The 19197-nt window shown below is 50.2% G+C and overlaps 1 protein-coding gene across 24 annotated transcripts in view; it reads right to left on the bottom strand.

Annotated features, from left to right (window-relative positions):
* The window catches only part of Ep400 (E1A binding protein p400), a 106575-nt gene that overhangs the window by 59830 nt on the left and 27548 nt on the right, over positions 1 to 19197 (bottom strand). For 14 of the 24 annotated variants that reach the window (XR_002394605.2, XR_002394604.2, XM_021257704.2 and 11 more), the window contains 10 exons: positions 17395 to 17485; positions 15749 to 15856; positions 14895 to 15280; positions 12564 to 12857; positions 10977 to 11162; positions 7047 to 7187; positions 6571 to 6649; positions 5752 to 5801; positions 5545 to 5602; positions 2624 to 2713 (listed from right to left, as the gene is read on the bottom strand). Coding sequence is in view for 22 of the 24 variants with exons in the window: in XM_021257704.2 (XP_021113363.2) it covers positions 2624 to 2713; positions 5545 to 5602; positions 5752 to 5801; positions 6571 to 6649; positions 7047 to 7187; positions 10977 to 11162; positions 12564 to 12857; positions 14895 to 15280; positions 15749 to 15856; positions 17395 to 17485 (1483 nt within the window). In the remaining 2 variants the exon portion in view is untranslated. The remainder of the gene's footprint in view (positions 1 to 2623; positions 2714 to 5544; positions 5603 to 5751; positions 5802 to 6570; positions 6650 to 7046; positions 7188 to 10976; positions 11163 to 12563; positions 12858 to 14894; positions 15281 to 15748; positions 15857 to 17394; positions 17486 to 19197) is intronic. The other 10 variants (XM_087198044.1, XM_013071869.3, XM_004844014.4 and 7 more) reach the window with 4 other exon arrangements.

The raw sequence follows: 19197 nt of genomic DNA, 5'->3' as shown, positions 1-19197 counted from the left end.
CAAAAACAACAACAACAAAAATTCTTAGGGCTGGGGATTTAGCTCAGTGGTTCCACTGCCTGCCCCTGAAAGCTCAAGGACCCAAGTTTGATCCCCGGTACCAAAAAAAACCCAACAACAACAAAAAAACCCACCCAGGGGAAAAAAAGCATGTTCCTCAATTCACTGTCGGGGGTTAGGCTAGCCTTAAGGTTAAATCTTCCAAGGACAGCATGAGCAACGAAAGATCCAAACCCTGTCCCACTTGTGCACACAGAAACACAAAACCCAAGCACATAGCCCAGCAAAAGCACCTGACAGCACAACACCCAGCAGACCCAACTCAGTCATTGAGCCTCACTGAGCTGAGGCAGTAAGGGAAGGATGCTAAGACACACACGGCCCACAGAAGCAACCATGGGGCAGGTGGAGGACAGCACCCATTAACCTGCTGGAAGCAGCTACTGAAAGCCCTGCACGTCAGGCCCCACAGTGAAGCCGCAGGGCCATCTTCATGCGACAGCTGCTGCAAAGAGCACCAGGCACACAGCAGGCCAGACCTCACTACCTCCTCAGAACATGGCTGTGACTGGAGAACCACAGTCCCCTGCTGTATGTGAGGAGAACGTCACCAAGAGCACAGGGTCAGGAGGCAGCAAGCCCTAAATCTGAGCCAGGCAGCCACCACCCCTCCCCTCCCCTCGTGGAGAGGAAGACTACGCAGAACCAAGGAGGCCAGCAAAGGTGATAGACAGACTGCACCCTTACAGGCCAGCAACAAATTAGCAGGCAGTTCTAGAAGCACACCACTTAATACAACCTTAAAGAAAATATACAAAGCACTTAGAAATTAAACAACCCAAGACATGCAATCATAAAATGTTACTGGGAGCTAATGATGAAGACTTGAGTCTCAGAGACTGACATCTGATCGTTCTCGTCTGATGCCCCATGCAGTCAGCCTGCAAGCAATGCTTCCAAGGGATTTTCTGGAGCCAATGTGTATCTGAAACACTCCCCGAACAGTCAAGATCTAAAGAAGAGAGGGTAGAGGAACTCACTTCACCACACCTAAGAGTGAGGTAGGCCTACAGGAGTCAGGATCTCGGGATGCTCTTTTTTTTTTTTTTTCCTCGGGATGCTCTTACAGAAACTGGCACACACTAGCCAGAAAGCAATGGAGATCCCAGAGACAGCCGAGCGAAGAAGAGAACGATTTACGTCTGAACTGGCAGAAAAGCTCAGTGCAGGAAATACGGGCTTTTCAAAAGGGTGCTGGGGCTGGGGATTTAGCTCAGTGGTTTCGCCGCCTGCTGTGCAAGCTCAAGGACCCAAGTTTGATCCCCGGTACCAAAAAAAAAAAAAGGGTGTGGCGATGATCAGCTACACACTCAGGAGAAACACTGACTCTTACTTCACATACAGCCATAAGATACTAATATGAGAAGAAAAACAAAACATTCAGAGAACCCTACAGGAGAACATCCTCATCTTGATAGAAAAGAATCTGCTGGCTTTGTATTCCATTTCCTGGAACTTGAGAGCAGATAGGAGCTGCCAGCACCAGTACATCGGGGGACCAAACACCAGTCCCTGCCAAGAGGAGGGGCAGAGGGTTTTTTGTTTTTTAAAGACATTTGCTCAGCATGTGCCAGGCCCTAGGTTCAATCACCAGCACACACACACACACACACAGACTGCCAGGCGTGGTGGTACATGCCTGTAATTCCAGCACTCAAGAGGCTGAGGCAGGAGGATCACCGAATGTTCCAGGCCAGTCTGGGCTACACAGTGAACTCAAGGCCAGCCTACACTACACAGCAAGACCCTGTCTCCAAAAAAACCAAAAAACAAACCCCAGACTGACAGTGCTGGGGGGGTAGCTCAGTGGAACAGCATGTGTTTAGTATGCTCAAGAGCATGGGTTCAATCCTGAGTGCCAAAAAGTAAAAAAAAAAAAAAAAGAAAAAGAAAAAGAAAATTGATAAATTCAAGTACACTGAAGTTAAGAACACCTTTCATCAAAAGCCACCCCAAAAGGAATGAAAAGCACAGACAAGAAAGCCCAACACCAAAATTGGCAAAGCAGTGGGCAGGGGCACACGGAAGACACTGGCACTGGCAGGGAAGTGCACCTGGAGCCCTCCGAGGTGAGGGCAGCAGTGTCCCACTGTGGCACAGACATGAAAGCTGCCCACCTGCCTTCACAGGCTGCCCCTCTGGTCACACACAGAGCACTGCAGCAGCACTGTGGGACCCAAGGCCCAGCCTCGGCACAGTGCGACTGGAGGCACAGCATGCGTGGAGTGATGCTGGGTGTGGAAATCAATGTTCCCAGCAGCATCTGACAACCCAGATGAACTCTGGAGCAGGGTGGCGGGTGCTGCCTCAGACACACAGAGATGGCAGGGGAAGAAGAGCCATGGGAGAGACTGGCAAAGAGCACAGAGCGGCTACGACCCCAGGACAGTGGGGGTGGTGGCAGGGAGGACCCAGGAGTTCTTTCTTTAACTGGGGGACACAGCTGGCCATGGCAGTGCCGCAGTCCATGCAGTGCTGTTATTTGTACCTGAAAGTTGCTCTATTCTGTGAGCCTATTTAATGTTTAATAAGTGCACCTTTCAGTAAGATCATGACAGCCCACCTTCTTTGGCCAGATTAGAGAGCTCTGTGTGGTGGTCTACAATCCCTTCGTGCGCCTCCTCCTCTTCAATGGTCTCCTCTTCATCTTCCACTGAAATGATCACCATCAGAGGTCAGGGACATGTGAGGCTCCACTGTAGCATCTCAAAGTTACTACACACTTCCAGGGCTCGAGACTCCTGCATAACTACTAAACAAGCTGAAGTGAGCTCTTTAACTTCTCGGGTTAAATCTGGATGTGATGGTTTTTACTGGAGCAGGAAACAGGGGAGCGTGGCTTCCCTCCCATTGGGGGCTGTAACAACACAGCACAGGCCTTCCTCGGGCCCATACACAGTGGCCCACCTTCCATCACTGCCAAGCTACATAGCAGGAAAGCTCCACAGTGCTGCCTGCGACCCCTCAGAGAGGGCCACTCCCAGTGGGTGCCTTCCTCAGCCTCAGCCCTCTTGCTCCATGCTCTCCAGACCCCCTGAAAACCCTGTAGCTCTCTGATAATGAGGGTCTGGGCCTGTGGCAGAAAAAGCGGCTCCACCAGCATCTCCACAGCAGAGCACCCCACATTGGAGGACCAGCTCTCCACCGCTCACCAGGCCAGGGGGGCTGCACAGCCCTCCCTCAGTAGCAGGCCCCTCTTCAGGGCTCCTCCCACTGACATCTATGCTCCCCTCTGCCTCTCTTCCCTCACGAACAAATACATATGCACACAATCCAACAGCTCCCCCTCCCCACGCACAAAGTGCTCACTCCTTCCTATGAACCTCCACCGCCCACCAGGGCTACAGAGGCACCTGGTGCCAACCTCAAGGCCCCCAGACCTCAATACTTCCTGAACACACACGCCACCCTGGCAGTACCCACTCAGAAGTTCATCCTGCCTGTCCTCCCCTCTGACTACTGGTGCCAGAGTAGAATGCACAGGAAAAGGAAAGGGAAAGTCCAGGCAGCTAAGCTGGTTTGCTCTGAGTTCCACTTAGACATCCTTCTTTAAAGAAAATTTGGTTAAATATACAAAAGTCTGCTTCAGTATCTAAACTGGCTCCTTGGAATATGAGAAAATAAAACAAATGTGGAGAAGGGACTCTCCACAAACCCTGAAATGGCTATTAGAGTCCAGTAAAGTGTGTCCCTTGCAAAGAAGTGACGCAATTACTTCCCAGGTGACAAGACATGCACACACCCACCATGTTTCTACCTCTGCCCAGGAAGACAGAGTCACAATACCCATGGAGACAGGGCGATGTCAGTGGGGTCTGAGGCCAACCCCCAGGTAGAGCACTGGGAGTACTCACCTGTGAGTCGGATGTCTCTCTGACCTTCCTTTCAGCACCAACCCAAACACTTGGTGCCTGGTGTGATGTGTTAAATCACTGCCCATCTTCCACTGGCCAACTCCACTACTCTCCAGGGGCAGAGGGCATGGGATGGATAGGGGTGTGCAGGAGGTGCAGATGGAGAAGGGCACATGACTGCACAGCTGCATGGGGTAAAGTTACTAACTGTGCTGATATTCAGAAAACTCAGACACAAGCGGAAAATAAATCAGTGTCAGGAAAGAAAGGTATCAAATCTCCCTCAAAATGAAGTTTAAATTGGCAACATTAGCCCATGCCCACCATGCAAAGTGGCTTCTACTGAGCTCTCCAATTTCCCCAAACTAACCTGCCCCATGAGATGCCCCCAATCAGTGAGACTCCCACAGAGACATCAACCTACATCACTGTACGTGGCCAAGACTGCCAGCCACCCAAAGCACCTGCTCTGCAGTCACCAGCCCCACAGACCTGCACCACGACCACGGGCCAGCCCCTACAGCAGCAGCTGGCCACTGATGTGCAGGAAGAAGCATGGCCAGGATCTGGGAGGCGCCCACTTCATCCCAGGGGCTTAAGGCACCCTCTGTGCTCCTGATTTGTCTCTTCCTTCACTTCCAACTGCAGCTCGAACTGCAGCAGACAGCTGAGCTGCAGGAGCCGCCTGCCCAAGAAAGCAGCTGGAAGGGGCACTTGGTAACAGGACAGGGGAGCACACAGGAGAAAGTGGGGGGGCTCTGAAAATACTATCAAGTCACCATGCCAGCCCTGGGCCATGTTCCCCAAGCTCCAGTCCACCCAAGCCACTGTTGTTTGTTTCTGTCACTTGCAACAGAACTTAACTCTTGACAGTTACTAGGCCAAATGCTCCCTGTCAACTTCCAAATAAGAAACGGTACATACCAAAACACTAAACTCCCAAAATCTGGAAAAGGTTACCATACTTTGCCAACCAAGTCAATAAACCATGTGACTGCTAATACTGCAAGCCTTGCCGGGCACCTACTGGGATTGCTCACTGTTAGACGGGCTTCCACAGACCCTACTCCTGCCCCTCCCTCAGCCCCCAGCCCTGACATGCACAGCACACAGGTTGGACACTGCTGGCCACAGGCTGTCCTCAGCTCACTCACACCTGTCTGTGTCCCTACTCGGGTACCCACATCTGACTATCACAAAAGTGTTCCTCAAGAGCTCTGGCCCGCTGACCACGCCATGAGAGTGACAGCAGGCAACCCACCCAACTACCACTTGGCATGGTGACCACCATGCACAAGGGATACCCATCAAGGACAGGAATGGACATGGCCCTGTGCCGTCAAGAGCATGTGGGTCCACTGCTTTCCAGATACACCGGGCTCCAAACCTCACAAAGGCAAATACCACTGTGTTGTTCCAGAAAACATCTCAAGCCTTCTAGAGACACCAAGAGATGCCTGTGCACCCCTGCACATGGAGCGAAGCCTGTACAAATGCAGAGCTTACGCTTTCCAGCTGGCTCAAAATAACAAGACCATGGCCCCCATACTGCAGTGCCGTGGACTCCAAGGACCCTGGGGCACAGCTGGCACCAAGGGAAGGGAAGGGAAGGGAAGGGAAGGGGACAGACCTTCATCATCCGTCAGACATGTGCTAGCTTTTCTCTTTCTTCCAGAGAGTCCTGAATCCTGAAACAGAATAAAACCACAAACATGAGATCGAGAGTCACAAAAGTGTCCATGTGGCACACCCTTGAGGGCAACAGGGAGCCCTGAGCATCCCAGGGCCATCCTACATGGCTTCCATTCTTCAGAGTGCAGTAACACTGTGAACCTACCAAGAAGTGTTCTGACAGTGCATCAAATCCCTTAGATCGAGACTCTCTTCCTAAAGACAAGAGACACGATTAGCTGTCACTAGAGGTGCGGAAAGATGATACTCTTTGCTCCACCACTGCCACCATGCAAGGAAAGACAGAAGTGCGAGCCCCACCTCCTTCCTTCTGGGGCCTGAGACAGTGACTTTCCCCTCACAGCTTTGTGACTTTAGCAGTGGGCATCTGTGGGGCTCAGTCTCCCCATTGGTAAGATGAGCCGGCCCCCCTCCCCAAGACACTGAAGAACAGGGAATGCTGCCTGCACTGGTCCCAGCAGGTCCAGGAAACCAATGACTGGAGGCAGCTGCCGCCAACACACATGAAGGAGTAATGGCCCCAAGGGACCCAGGCCTGGCACAGGCCTCAATGAATTCCCCTTGCCATCCACAGCCCTGATGCCCAGCATCCCCAAGTTACTAATGTTAAGGCACTGGTTCACGCTCATGTGTCTCACAAGAGCTGCAGTCCAGAGCTGGATGCGTCACACACTGAAAAGTGCAATGCTGAGGTACAGCACTTGTACCAAAAGGTCTCCCTGACCCAGGCCTGCCCTGGCTCACAGGGCCAGGGCACCAGGAGGTTGCCGGGTTAGCAGAATCTGAGCAAAGGGCACCATGAAAACTGTTCAGGCTCGTTTTTCTTCCTTTTCGTGGCACCAGGGAGTGAACCTAGGACCTCACACATGCTAAGCATGTGCTGTACCTCTGAGCTATACTTCCAGCCCTTCTAGTGCTTTTAAAAAAAAAAAATCACATCTAAAAAAAAAAAGAAAAACCATACCTCTCCTAGAAACTTTCTGTAAATTTAAGGCCTTTTTCCTTTTTTCTTCTAATTCTACTTGTAGTTTTATTTCCACAACCTAAATACAAAAAGTCAAATAAATAAGCAAGTTATTAAGGATATAAATTATAGAAGTTCCGCATATAAGGGAAGTTATACATATAGTACCAAAGCACAGTTGCCCAACCTCATTTCACATTATTCAAAAAGAAATAATCCGGTTTGGTGCTTTTCCATTTGTTTTGCCCCTAACTGTATCCTGCAGCAATGATATTAGGTGGTGAGATGAAAACTTGTTTTAGAAGAGAGCCCATGCAAGTGAGTGGCCTTCAGGACGCAGGCACCACCCATGACCCCTGGCCACCAGGCCCTCGGCATGAGCTCCTCTTGCTGCCCTGTGTCTCCAGATGCAGAGACACCCGGAGACCGGGGTGCCGGCCAGCAAGGGCCAACACAGACAGGTGCAGAAGGCCCACCTGCTCGAGGTTTGACCAGAAGTGCTCAATCTCTCGGGCAGCGGAGGCAGCAATGCGCCGCAGTCTGTTCTGCTCCTCTCTCTTCCCCCTTTCCTCTCGAAGCTGCTTCTCTGCATGCTGGCGTGCCACAGTTCTGACGAGCTGGGAGATAAGAGCTTAGGGTTATTTCATAACCTTATTTCTGTGTCATACTGGAAAAAAAAGGATCACTAAATTTGTTAGGAACTCTTAGCCTACAGTAACATGTGATCCACCGTCATGATACAGCCTCCTCTGTTTTCAATGTGTGCTAGGCGAAGCGCTGGGACAAGTAGACCACCAATCTTCAATTTCCACTTCTAGAAAGTGTGATTTTACCAAATACACGCATCTTTCTCAAATGTGGACTACTACGCTGCACTACAATCTTTCCCTTCTATGAATGATTAACACTTTTCTGTTCAATAAGCGGAGATCAACATCAGCGGGGCCAGATGTCTCCCACTGCATGAATGCAACCAAGCTTACCAGTTCTTAGATGTGAGAACTGTGGAACAGGATGGCTCACTCATGGACACACGTGTGTATTGCTACAGAATGAACCCAGGCACTGAGCTACATTCTCAGCTATTTATTCTTTTTTTTTTTTTTTTTTTTTTGGTACCAGGGATCAAAGTCAGGACCTTATGCTTGTGAGGCGGGCAGCAGCACCACTGAGCTAAATCCCCGGCCCTATTTATTTTTTATTTTGAGACAGGGTCTCACTAAGTTGCCCAGGCTGACCTAGAACTTTCCACCCTCCTGCCTTAGCCTTCCCAGGTGCTGAGATTCCAGACATGCAACACCATGCCTGGCTGATTCACCTTTTTAAGCCCTCCACTTTGTAATCTTTTTTTTGGTACTGGGGATCGAACTCAGGTCCTTGCACTTGCGAGGCAGGCATGGTGCTGCTGAGCTAAATCCCCAGCCCAAGGCCCCCACTTCAAACTGTTTTGGTTTTTTTTGTTTTTTGGGATTTTTTGGTACCAGGGATCGAACTTGGGACCTTGCACCTATGGGGCAGGCGGTGGAACCACTGAGCTAAATCCCCAGCCCACTTTAAACTGTTAATCTACGCTCCAGAAGCTGACACTCCATGCACCCTGAAGCCTTCGGGACGAAGGCTCCCACAGGAAGCACTACCCGCAGAGCCCTGCCCACCAGCAGCATCCAATCCAGGAGGCAGTGAGGAAAAGTGAACCTGAGGATGGGCCCAGAGCACTGAACTGCAGCAGGTCATTGCTACCCTCACCCTGGGGACAATGTGCTCAGGGCCCTCTGCCTGCCTGTCCTGGGGAGGAGGACGGCAAGGAGGACAGGGCACACGGCTAGCCCAGGAGCAGCAGATTCAGTCCATCCTGTCCTCTGCCAGCCACCGTCCTGTCCAGCCTGGTGTCTGTGTCCAGGCCACACCCTGTGTGTACCAATGCCCAAGTGTCTGCCCTAGTGTGCACATGCTCAGGATGATCTTCCTCTGTGAGGAAGCAGGGGCTTATGGAACAGCTGGGTTTTCCCTGCAATGCTGTCAATCTGACCTTAGACCCTTTATTCTCGGAACCCAGATTGGGAGAGAAATGGGGAGAAATCAGCTGGGCACACACCTGTTCTTTTTTTGTTTGGTTGGGTTTTTTTGGTACTGGGGATCGAACTCGGGTCCTTGCGCTTGCGCAGCAGGCGGTGAAACCACTGAGCTAAATCCCTGGCCCCTGGCCACACACCTGTAATCCCAATACTCGGGGGATGAGGCAGGAGAATTGCTATGAGTTCAAGGCCAGCCTGGACTACATGTGAGCCTTTGAATTCAGCCAATGAATTTAAAGGTCAGCTGCTTCTCCTGTGTTAGGGATAAAAGGGCAACCCTGCTTTGTCATGAGTGCCTGCTACCTCATGCTTACACTCTCTTGCAAAAGTGAAAAACCTTGTGGAGATTTCAAGGTACTCAATAGCTAGATAAAATAACTGATCTCCTGGGTGTTGAACAACTGAAGTTTGGAGACCAAAGGTAAAAAGGTAACTGGCCTAAAAGGACAGCTAGCATTTTGGCACTGGCCCTCCAAGGTCAAGACCCAGGACACGAGGGGACTTTTTCTACAAGATCCTACAACTTCGGTGAGTCATCCAACCTGCGGAGCAAGGAAATTGTTAGACCCCAAAAAACAAGAATCAACCAAAGTACAATGTGTTAAAAAGGAGAGTCAGGGCCGGGGATTTAGCTCAGTGGTTTCACCACCTGCTGCATAAGCGCAAGGACCTGAGTTCAATCCCTGGTACCAAAAAAAAAAGGACAGTCACCAAAGAGAAGATGTCTTCTATGCTTCCACAGGAAGCTATGTGCTCAAGCAAGACCCTGACCCATCCTGGTGGCTGACACTGACACAAGACCTGAGAGGCTCTACACACGGTCCCACAAATAACCCCTGGAAAATCTTAACTGACCTTGATATTTGGCAAAAGAAAAAAAGTTAATTTTGATTAATACTGGTCTCACTTTAACTTGGTCTTGGACACCCAGCAAAAAAGTATAACCAAAGACATTATTAAAGTAATAAAAGTATAGGCAAAACACCAAAAAGGGGCTCCAACCACTGATTCCTGTTCACAGTTTCTGGCAACACCTATATACAGGTCTAAAAGCCCACTAGTTACAACTGCTATTCCAATTCCTTAAAAACAGTATCTGGATATGCCTTCTTTCCCAACCTGCTTTTCTATTCTAGTGCCCATGCTTTGGTCATGTGCTTTAAGGCTTATTTATTCTTGCCTAGAGACTGCCCTTACCAGCCTCCCCCCCCACCTTATCTGGCTAATATGTTCCTGATAGAAAAACGTGACAGAGTTTTTAAAAAAGAATACAAAGATATAAGGTGAGGGAAACTGTGAGAAGTAGGCTTTGTCTTTTCTGTCAAAGCACAAGGCCAAAGCAACTCCATTTTGGGTTTAAATGACCTGGCCATCTACTCACTACTGACCCCCCACCCCCAGCCCCATTAATATCCTGAGGTCCGAAAAATGGTTACTACTATGTACTTTTCCCCAAAATACTTTTCCTTCTAAACCCACACCCCCTCTCTGACTTACTCAGCAATGCACCAACCCCACCACCACCCCACTCTAGTCAACCGTGATAGACTGTAAGCCTTTGAATTCACCCAATGAATTTAAAGGTCAGCAGCTTCTCCTGCATTAGGGATAAAAGGGACAACCTTGCTTGTCCTGCACGCTTGCTACCTCATGCTTGCACCTCTTTACAAAAGTAAACAGCTTTGTTGAGATTTCTTAGTGTCTGAGCACTTCATTATCTGCACTGACAAATTGAATCTAGGGGCTTATTTCCAACATACATACCAAGACGCTGTCTCAAAAACCACCCCACCAAAAAAAAAAAAAAAAAAAAAAATTAAGGGTGAGGGATCAGAGGCAGGACGTGCACAGGGCAGGGGGCCCTGAGCACAGGAAAGTGAGGGCAGCACAGTGGCCCACGACAGACAGGGCCATAGACGAGGGCAACTGGGGCTGTCTGAGAGCTGCCTCTGGCTCTCCTGGGACTGTCTGCCATGGGCACAGTGACAAGAGTCAGTTCTCAGCGAGCTAGAAGAGGGCAGTGAGGAACCACAGGCAGGCAGGCACAAAGGCCAGGACATGCTGATGGGCCGACACCTGCGCCCCGTCCACCTCGCCTCCTGATCAGCCCGGACACCAGCAGGGTGTGGGACACCAGAGGCCTCCTGATCCCAAGTGCCAAAAGAAAAGACAGGAACCCAGCCCCGCAGCAGAACTGCAGCCGGGCACAGCCCTACTCCCAGCAGTCCGGGCTGCAGCTCTGCAAACCCCATGGCTGCCTTCCTTCCACATGCACAACACTTCCCAGAAGCCCATAGAGTGCAGGCTGGCGCCCACCTACTACAACCCTACCTTCTTAGCAGCAGCCAACTTCCACCTTCGCTCCTGGGCAAAGTCTGTGGCCATCCACTGCATCTCCTCCAGAAGGTAGTCCCAGTGGGACTTGGGGCGGGGGGCCTCCTGCAGCTTAGGCAGCCGCCTCAAAGACCATAAGCCTTCCTTTCGCAAATCTGCTATCCGCTGGTGGATCTGGTTTTCCTGGAAGAGTGCAGTATGGGGAGACAAGTGGTGAGCACACAATTAGTGTGTCCCACTAACCTGGGCCCAAGAATCTTCACACCACCATAGGAAAGGCTCAGTCAGGCACTGAGGGGAGAGACCACGAGGAGGCGAGCCTTGAATACCAGTCACATGGCTTGAGGGCTGTCAGCAGAGCGAAGCTGTGACTCTCCTGGATGCCTCAGAGGAGGCCAGAGCAGCAGGCCCACCCCACCTCTAAAAGCAGAATAAAACCCAACCAAGGTAACTTAGTGGAAAAGTACTTGCCTTGCATGCATGAGGCCCTAGGTTCCATTCCCAGCACCAGAAACTCCAGGGCCTCTGCATTCTAGGCAACCATTCTACCACTGAGCTACATCCTCAGCCCCAGTACTTTTTATTATTTTTTATTTTGAAGTAGGGTCTCCCTGAGCTGCTGAGGGTAGTCTCTAACTCTGGATCTTCCTACCTCAGCCTCCTGAGTAGCTAGGCATATACTACCTTTCCCAGCAAAACCCAATGTTTGTGGGGTTGGGGATTTAGCTCAGTGGCACCATGCCTGCCTCGAAAGTGCAAGGTCCTGAGTTTAATCCCTGGTACCCAAAAAAAAACAAAAACAAAAAAACCCAAATGTTTGTACCAAAGTATTTATAAGGAAAACAATACAATGCTGGAATCTGCTTCAAAACCATCAGGGAGGAGAGGAATCTAGGAAGTGAGACTGCCATATATTGATCACTGTGTTATAGTCAGATAAGGAGGAGCAGTGGGTTTGTAACATTCTATTTTGATCTACTTTATCTTTTTCTTTTTCTTTTTTTTTTTTTTGGTACTGGGGATTGAACTCAGGACTTTGTGCTTGCAAGGCAGGCGTGGCACCACTGAGCTAAATCTCCAGTCTACTGTGATCTTTTTTATTCCCCTAATGAAGTTGAATAAAGGAAGTGCTTAGGCACCTAACAAAAACTAAGCACTCCATGCTGGGCAGCAATGCTAGGAGAGGGCCACCCTGACTTACCACCAGGCCTACCTGGCTGTGCCGCCTCCCCTGAAGCTGTTAGGAAAGCAGCCCCGCACTGTCTTATCACAAGCAAGAGACTGCTCAGAGCCTGCTTCCACCCAAGGAGGGGATGACCCAAGCTTTGACTGTGGCTTCTAATGACCCCAAGCCATGCTGAATTGTCCTCACCAAGTGTTCAGCTTTAAACTACCACAGCCTTCAAAATCAAAACCATAAACACTCCACAAACAGGAACACAGGCCAGGTATGAGAGTTCATACCTGAAGGCCCAGGTACTCTGGAGGCTGAGGCAGGCCCAAGAGTGGGAGGCCAGCTTGGGCAACATAGCAAGACCTCCACCTCCTTGGCACACACGTTCTAACTGGCTTCAGCACACTTACCAGGGCTATCTGCTCTGCCAGCTTCTCCTGAGGGGTGTCCTGGGATGTGGTAACATTCTGTGCAGGGCTCTGTGGTTTGGGGGGGCCCGGCACCGCTGCCCCAGGAGACCGGGAAGTGACAGGAGACAACGCCTTGCTGCTTGCGGAGGGTCTGCTCACTGGCGAGGACCGTGCAGGCAAGGGTCCCGGGCCTGCACCACTCACAGGTGCAAGGGACGAGGAAGAAGATGGGGTGGGCAGGGGCCGCTGGCAGGGCTGGGCAGGGTCCAGTGGGGGCCTGGCCGACGCCACAGTCTAACAGGCGGGACAACAAAGCAGGGTCAAGACGAGGCCCTAGGACCTACGAGACCAGCCCCACCCCCTCCTCCCACAATAGCAAGTGAGCAGAGCTCACCGCGTGCCCAGACTGTGAGACCACAGGTGGCACAATGTCCAGGAGGCCAGTCCACTTCTGGCCCAGGACTTAGTAAGAGCTCTCTACAACCTGCACCTTCACCCCTTCTTTTAGATCTCATTGAAGCTCTTTATTTTGCTTTTCCAGTCTTTCTGTTGTTTTCTAAGTACAATAAATTTTCATTTTAATTATGCAAGCTTTTTCCTCACTGGTAAATGCCTCGTGCTCATCTTGCATCCTTTTCTCTGAAGAGCAAGCACAAATTCCAAGTACATCTCTCACAGGAGGCAGACAGAAGCCCCAGGGTTGTCCCAAGGTCTAGCTTAGGAAACTAAGGGCCTTTGGCACCAGGACAGAGGCCGGCTAAGCACTCAAGGGGCCCTTGAAGGGCAGGCACAGATGGGGCGCAGGCCACAGGGCTAGGGCTCGAGGGCAGAGGAGACTCAGAGGCCGCATGGCACACACTTTCAGAAACGAAGCTGTATGGCCCACATCTGCTCACTCACATGCTGCATTGTCACACTGGCAGTAGAGCTAAGTGACAGAGACCCAATGAGCAGCAAAACCAGGAAATTTCCTAACAGGCCCTTTAAAGAAGATGTATGCCAACCCCTGCCCAGCCACAATTAACAGGTTGCCACTGATTTATAAATCATTCCCCACAGCTGATCCCTCCAACAAGACAGGCAGATAAACCAGTCTGTGAAGAACCACAGCGCTGCTCCAGCCCAGTACGTGGCTCCAAGAGAGGAAGAACTGCACTCACAAGCACCCAGGGGCCAAGCATGCCCCCCCTGGCTCTGGCTGTGCAATGTGCTGAGCTGCTGGTCTTTCTGGACTAAGTGTTTCTCATCAGTGAACGGGCAGAGAGGGCCTGCCTCTTAGGCTCCCTGAGCACAGAAGATACAGTGATGCCAATGAAGTCCTCTTCATGGTGCCTGACCACTCAGCTGGCAGATGACAAGGAGGTGGGGCCTGCTACTGACTGCTGTTGTGCTATTATTATACACCTAAGACCTGGCTTCAAATCATAGTGAACTTCAACTCAAAGCTCCCGGAAATTCCCTTGGAAGTGAGCAGGAGGTGAGAGGAAAGGTTTTCTCAAGATACAAATGAGTGATGAGAGTGGAGACAATTCTCTGAGAACCCTTCCCTCCAGCCCCTTCACGCTCTCTCAGAAGGACAGTACCCAAGCTCCCAAAACTCACTGGTCTTCAGGAACTGAAGCCAGCTTGCTACAAACCTTCCAAACACACACTAAGGTGAAACAGACTGATGGGGGAAGAAGAGCATTTTAAACAAAATGTGTATTACACCAAATCAGTGATGCCTCACACACATTTATAATCTATAGGATCAAATAAGAGAAAGGCATGTAGAGAAGATCTATTGGGTGGTTAGGAGCATGCCTTTGCCCTCAGAGCAGGGTCCCACTCTGGCTTGTCAGCTTGGCACCATGTTAATAAGGGGCCATGCCCAGCATCTCTGAGGCTGGTAGAGCTGGGCTTCATCTGACTAGGCAGTTCTCAGGCTGTAAGGGATACACCACCCTCTGCAGTGTGCAGCAACAGGTGCCATGAGGCCCAGTGCTAAAGGCACAATAACAATAGCTTCTTAGTATGTTTTTGTTTTTGAAACAGAGTTTTACTGTGTAGTTCAGGCTGGCCTTGAACTCCCAAAGATCCTCCTGCCTCAGCCTTCCAAGTACTGTGATTACAGGCGTGAGCCATCATGCCTAGTTTCCTGGTATTTTAATAGTGACTACTGTTCCTGCATCAGATGAAATCATCTCGGAGCCACCAAAATCAACCCAATGTTCTAAGAGGGCGAGCAAAACTGCTATGCTATGAGAAAATGAACACCCAGCAACAAGTCAGTTCCCCAAATTGTTTTCTTTTTTCCTGCAACTAACAAAACAACAAATGTCTGCAGAGTACCTGGGGCTGGACCGGAAGCTGAGAGACCTGCAGCTGTGCCTTCCCGGCCACCGGGGTATGGAGGGCTGGCTGTGCAGGCTGGGCAGAAGGGGTGGGGAGCTGACTGGGAGGGGCGGCAGGAACAGGGATGTGTGGCTGCTGAGTCTTCCCCGGGATCTGGAGCTGGGCCTGGGCCTCGCCCACCTGAGGCTGCTGCGAGAACTGCATCGAGGAAGGGAGGGCTACAGTGGGCACGCTGGCTGGGGGTAGCCTGGCGGGCAGCTGCGGCGGTGGAGTGTGCAGGCTGGCAGCGTTCTGCACAGGGGGTCCTGTGGAGGGGTCATACTGCTGCTGGCTCTGCTTCTGTCCAGAGAGCTGAGCGGCTTGGGGGGTGGGTGGCATCCCTCCTGCAAAACAAGAAAGCCCAGAGCACTGACTTCAGAGCATGGCAGCTTCACCAAGTCACGAGGAAACACCTGACATCCCAAAGCCCACGTGAGAACCGCCACACTCAAATGGAGTGAGTGTTCTACAGTCTAACGTTGGATGAGCACACAGAGAAGGAAAGAAAGGCGCTTGGCTTTCGCAAGTTAGCACCAAGCAAAACGAGCATCCAACAACCACAGGGCACCCAAAACAGCAGCGACTCAGAAACACACAGGAGTGAAACTTGCTAGAAAGCACAACGACAAGGAGGTGTGGGTCCCATGTGAGTGGCCAGAATGGTCTCCAGGGGCTTTTCCACAGGGGGCTGAGGGGACTTGGAGGAATGCCCCAACTTTAGCACTCCCTTGACTGCACAGCCTCAAGGCTGTCAAGGGCTCCGTGCACGCCCTCGCTATACGCGAACGGCACTGCTCTCCGCCGGGGCTTACCTTGGACTGTCGGCATTAACTGCTGCAGAGGGACGCCTGTGTTCACCCCTGGATGCTGGAAAACTACCCCTGGATGACCCACTTCAAGGCGAGGTCGCTTAGACTGCTCTAGAATAATTTTCAAGAAAGGTGCCGTTTCATGTAAAAATAAAACCACAGAAGTAGTAGAAAAAACATGTGTTAAGTGTCTTTATAATCTCTGAACAGGAGAGGCCTTTCTATGCCATAAAAGATAAAGTTGATAAATATCGTTTCTTTTCATTAAAAATTTGCCAATATAAGAAAAAGTATCATTAAAAGGCAAAGGACAGGCAACAGTTGAGAGACATGGCAACAAGAGACAGGTGGGCTGGTTTTGAACATTCCAAGAGCGTTCACAAACCCATGGACAGTCTCAGTGACCAGGTGGGCAACACGGGCAGAGAACATGAGCAGCTAGCACAGAACAGACTCACAAACAGTTAACAAACATGAGGAGACACTATGTGGCCTTACGCAAAACCAGAGAAACCCACACCCAAACAAAAGCTAATTTTCACCTTCAGATCATCAGATTAAAAGGTACGTAATACTAAATAAAATGGCCAGCCAGGAGCTGTGGCACACAGCTCTAATCCCAGCTACAGGGGAGGCTGAGGCAGGAGGGTCTCGAGTTCAAGGCCAACCTGGGCAACTGGCAACTAAGCGAGACTGTCTTAGAGTCAAAAGAATAAAAAGCACTGAGAATGTAGTTCAGCAGCAGAACGTTCCCTGAGTTCAGACCAATACTGTATCATGTAAACTTAACTAATAAGATGACCAAACTGTGAGAGAACCAGACACTGCCAACAGCAGTAGAACTGGCCCTGCCCCTCTGGAGGGTAAGTTAACTGGTACCCCAAACCACCACTGTACCAAGATTTAACCAGACAGCTTGTTTCTGGGAGCTTTTTCTTTAGATAAGCTGATATGTGTCAGACACACTTGAGACTAGATGCCCAATCCTCTGTGGAGTGTGACAAAAGGGGGCACTAACAAACGAACACTGGTAAGAGCTGGCTGGTAAGGTATGAGTCCTCCACACAAGGGAATACGACACAGCCTCCAAAAAGAATCTGGTGCATGGCTTCTAGAGACAGCCATTAATTATTAAGTTAGTATCTTTAAAAAGACGTAATAGTCAGTATATGACATTTAATTTTTTTCAGAGTAACATACATGCAAACAATACTCGAGTCTGTGCAAATCCACAAATATGAACAGCAGTTACTGCTGTGGCTGGGGAGGAGGCAGGCACCAAACCAGAGGCAGCCTAAAGCGACACCTTCAGAACCACCTGAGTCTTTCGTTGTGCTTAGAATGTGAAGGAAAACTTCAGTCTAAAAAATGACTTCAAGAAGTGGGTGATGTTGTGTTTAACCATATCACGGTGACTAAGGTGCCTAGAGGTGCCGATGAAAAGCCAAAATGGAACACACTTGATCCACTGAAAAATGTCAAGTTTGCTACACATAAGCATCACATAAATACTTCGTTCAGCTGATGATCACCAGAAGAAAACTAACTTTGAAAGGAGGAAGAAGCTAAGCTCTCTAGAGTCAGCAGGCAAGGGACAGGGTGTGGTCACCCGCCAGCTGGCTGCCCCAAGAGCCCGGCCCGGCACGTACCTGCAGGTGGCATCGCTGGTTGCCTCCGGAAGGGGTCCGCCTCTGCTGCAGTGCCAGGCCCCGCCACCAGGCTCCCCACCAGGGCCTGCTGCTAGAAACACGAGAAGCTGTGAGAGTCCCCTCATCCATGGGCGTGAGAAGGCTGAATGTCAACTATCATAATGATCCCAAACACCAGCCCCACTCATTTTTAACAGGAGAAATGTTATCTACTCCGTGTCTTTAAACAGACGTAGGTAATGTATACTTGTGCATGATAAACACTGCACAGTTCTAACTTACCTCTGCAGGACAAAAAGGACTTATAAAAGACATTATTCTGGTTTTAAACAGAATTTCAAATCAGCACAAATCTACAGTCCTTGGGCACCTAACTAGCTCTGTATCGGGTAAATGACACCAAGGGGCCTCTCGGGTGAAACCTTGGCTTCCGCTCTGCGACTACAGCTTGGCTGACTGCCCAGGCGCACTGACGGCCCAGACTCACACCAAACACGGCTCAATAGTCCAAGGAAGCATAGGCTGTCTTCTACTGCAAAATGACACTAAAATTCCCATTAAGTAACAGTCTAACTTGGGTCATCAAAGTGGTATTTCTTAGGGTTAGCAACCTACAGGAGTTATGTGAAATGTGTGTGCTGTGTTACTTACATATTTCAAAGCAAGAGAAACCAATCTACAAAGGCCTGTGCTACCTGGTTCCAAGCACCTGTAAGACATTCTGGAAAAGGCTGTGTATGGGGCAGGGAAGGGAGTCCTCTGTGCCTTTCTCTCAATTCTTTTGGTTTTTTTTTTGGTACCAGAGATCGAACTCAGGTCCTTGCACTTTCAAGTCAGGCGTCGGAACCACTGAGCTAAATCCCCAGCCCTTTCTCTCAATTCTGCTATGAACCTAAAACTGCTCTAAAAAATAAAATCTTTCAACCAAGTTGAGTGCATGCCACTAATCCCAGCCCACTCAGGAGGCTGAGGCAGGAGGATCAGAAGTTCAAGGCCAGCCTGGGCAACTCATCGAAAGAGCTGGGTGTGCAGCTTGGTGGCAGAGCTCCTGCCTAGCATGAGCAAGGTCCTGGGTTCAATTCCCGGTACCAAAAAAACAAAATGAGTAATTTTTAAAAGTTGACCTAAAAAGCCACTGTGTTATTTTGCAAAGACAACTAGCTCAGTCTTGGTGAGCACAATGAACCCTTTTCAATCAGCATGAGAACTTGGCCACCCCAGCAAAGGCCACTACAGCCACGCTGGTAGGGACAAGATTCCATCTGTCTATTCTGCTCAGACAGGTGTTTCAATCAGAAGCTACGCACACCTAAACAAAGTCACCTCAACAAGGGGGATGGCTTCAAGCCACTGCCCTGCAGCCCTGCACAGCCACTCACTGCCAACCATGTCACCGTGTTTGTTCACAAGTGACACCCAGGACAGTCACCAGGAAGGCACTCTGCTACACTCAACAAAGAGGGAGGAAGAAGGAAGAGAGTAGAGGACAGAGGGTGGACAAAGGGGAGGAAGAAAAGAAGGAGTGATGTGAAAGACTGATGGGATGCTAGCAGCATCCTCTCTGTGGCAGGCTCACAGGCACCTTCATTATGTTTTTTGGTAGCAGCGTTGGGGACGGAACCCAGGGCCTTGTGCATGCCAGGCAAGGGCTCTAACACTGAGCTCCACCTCAGTCACTACAGGTAACTTTTAATCTGTATGTGGATTTTCTAAATTTCCCAAATGCCCAATAGTAAACATGCACTAATTATGAAAGAGCAAATTATTTTTAATAAAAGAAAATGATAAAGGGGTACATTCCAG

The sequence above is a fragment of the Heterocephalus glaber genome, unplaced genomic scaffold (assembly GCF_053883595.1).
Source record: "Heterocephalus glaber isolate CG9 unplaced genomic scaffold, H.glaber_assembly_v1.0 deba00001687, whole genome shotgun sequence".
In the NCBI taxonomy this organism is placed as follows: Eukaryota; Metazoa; Chordata; class Mammalia; order Rodentia; family Bathyergidae; genus Heterocephalus; species Heterocephalus glaber.
This window is presented reverse-complemented; position numbering and strand designations above follow the sequence as displayed.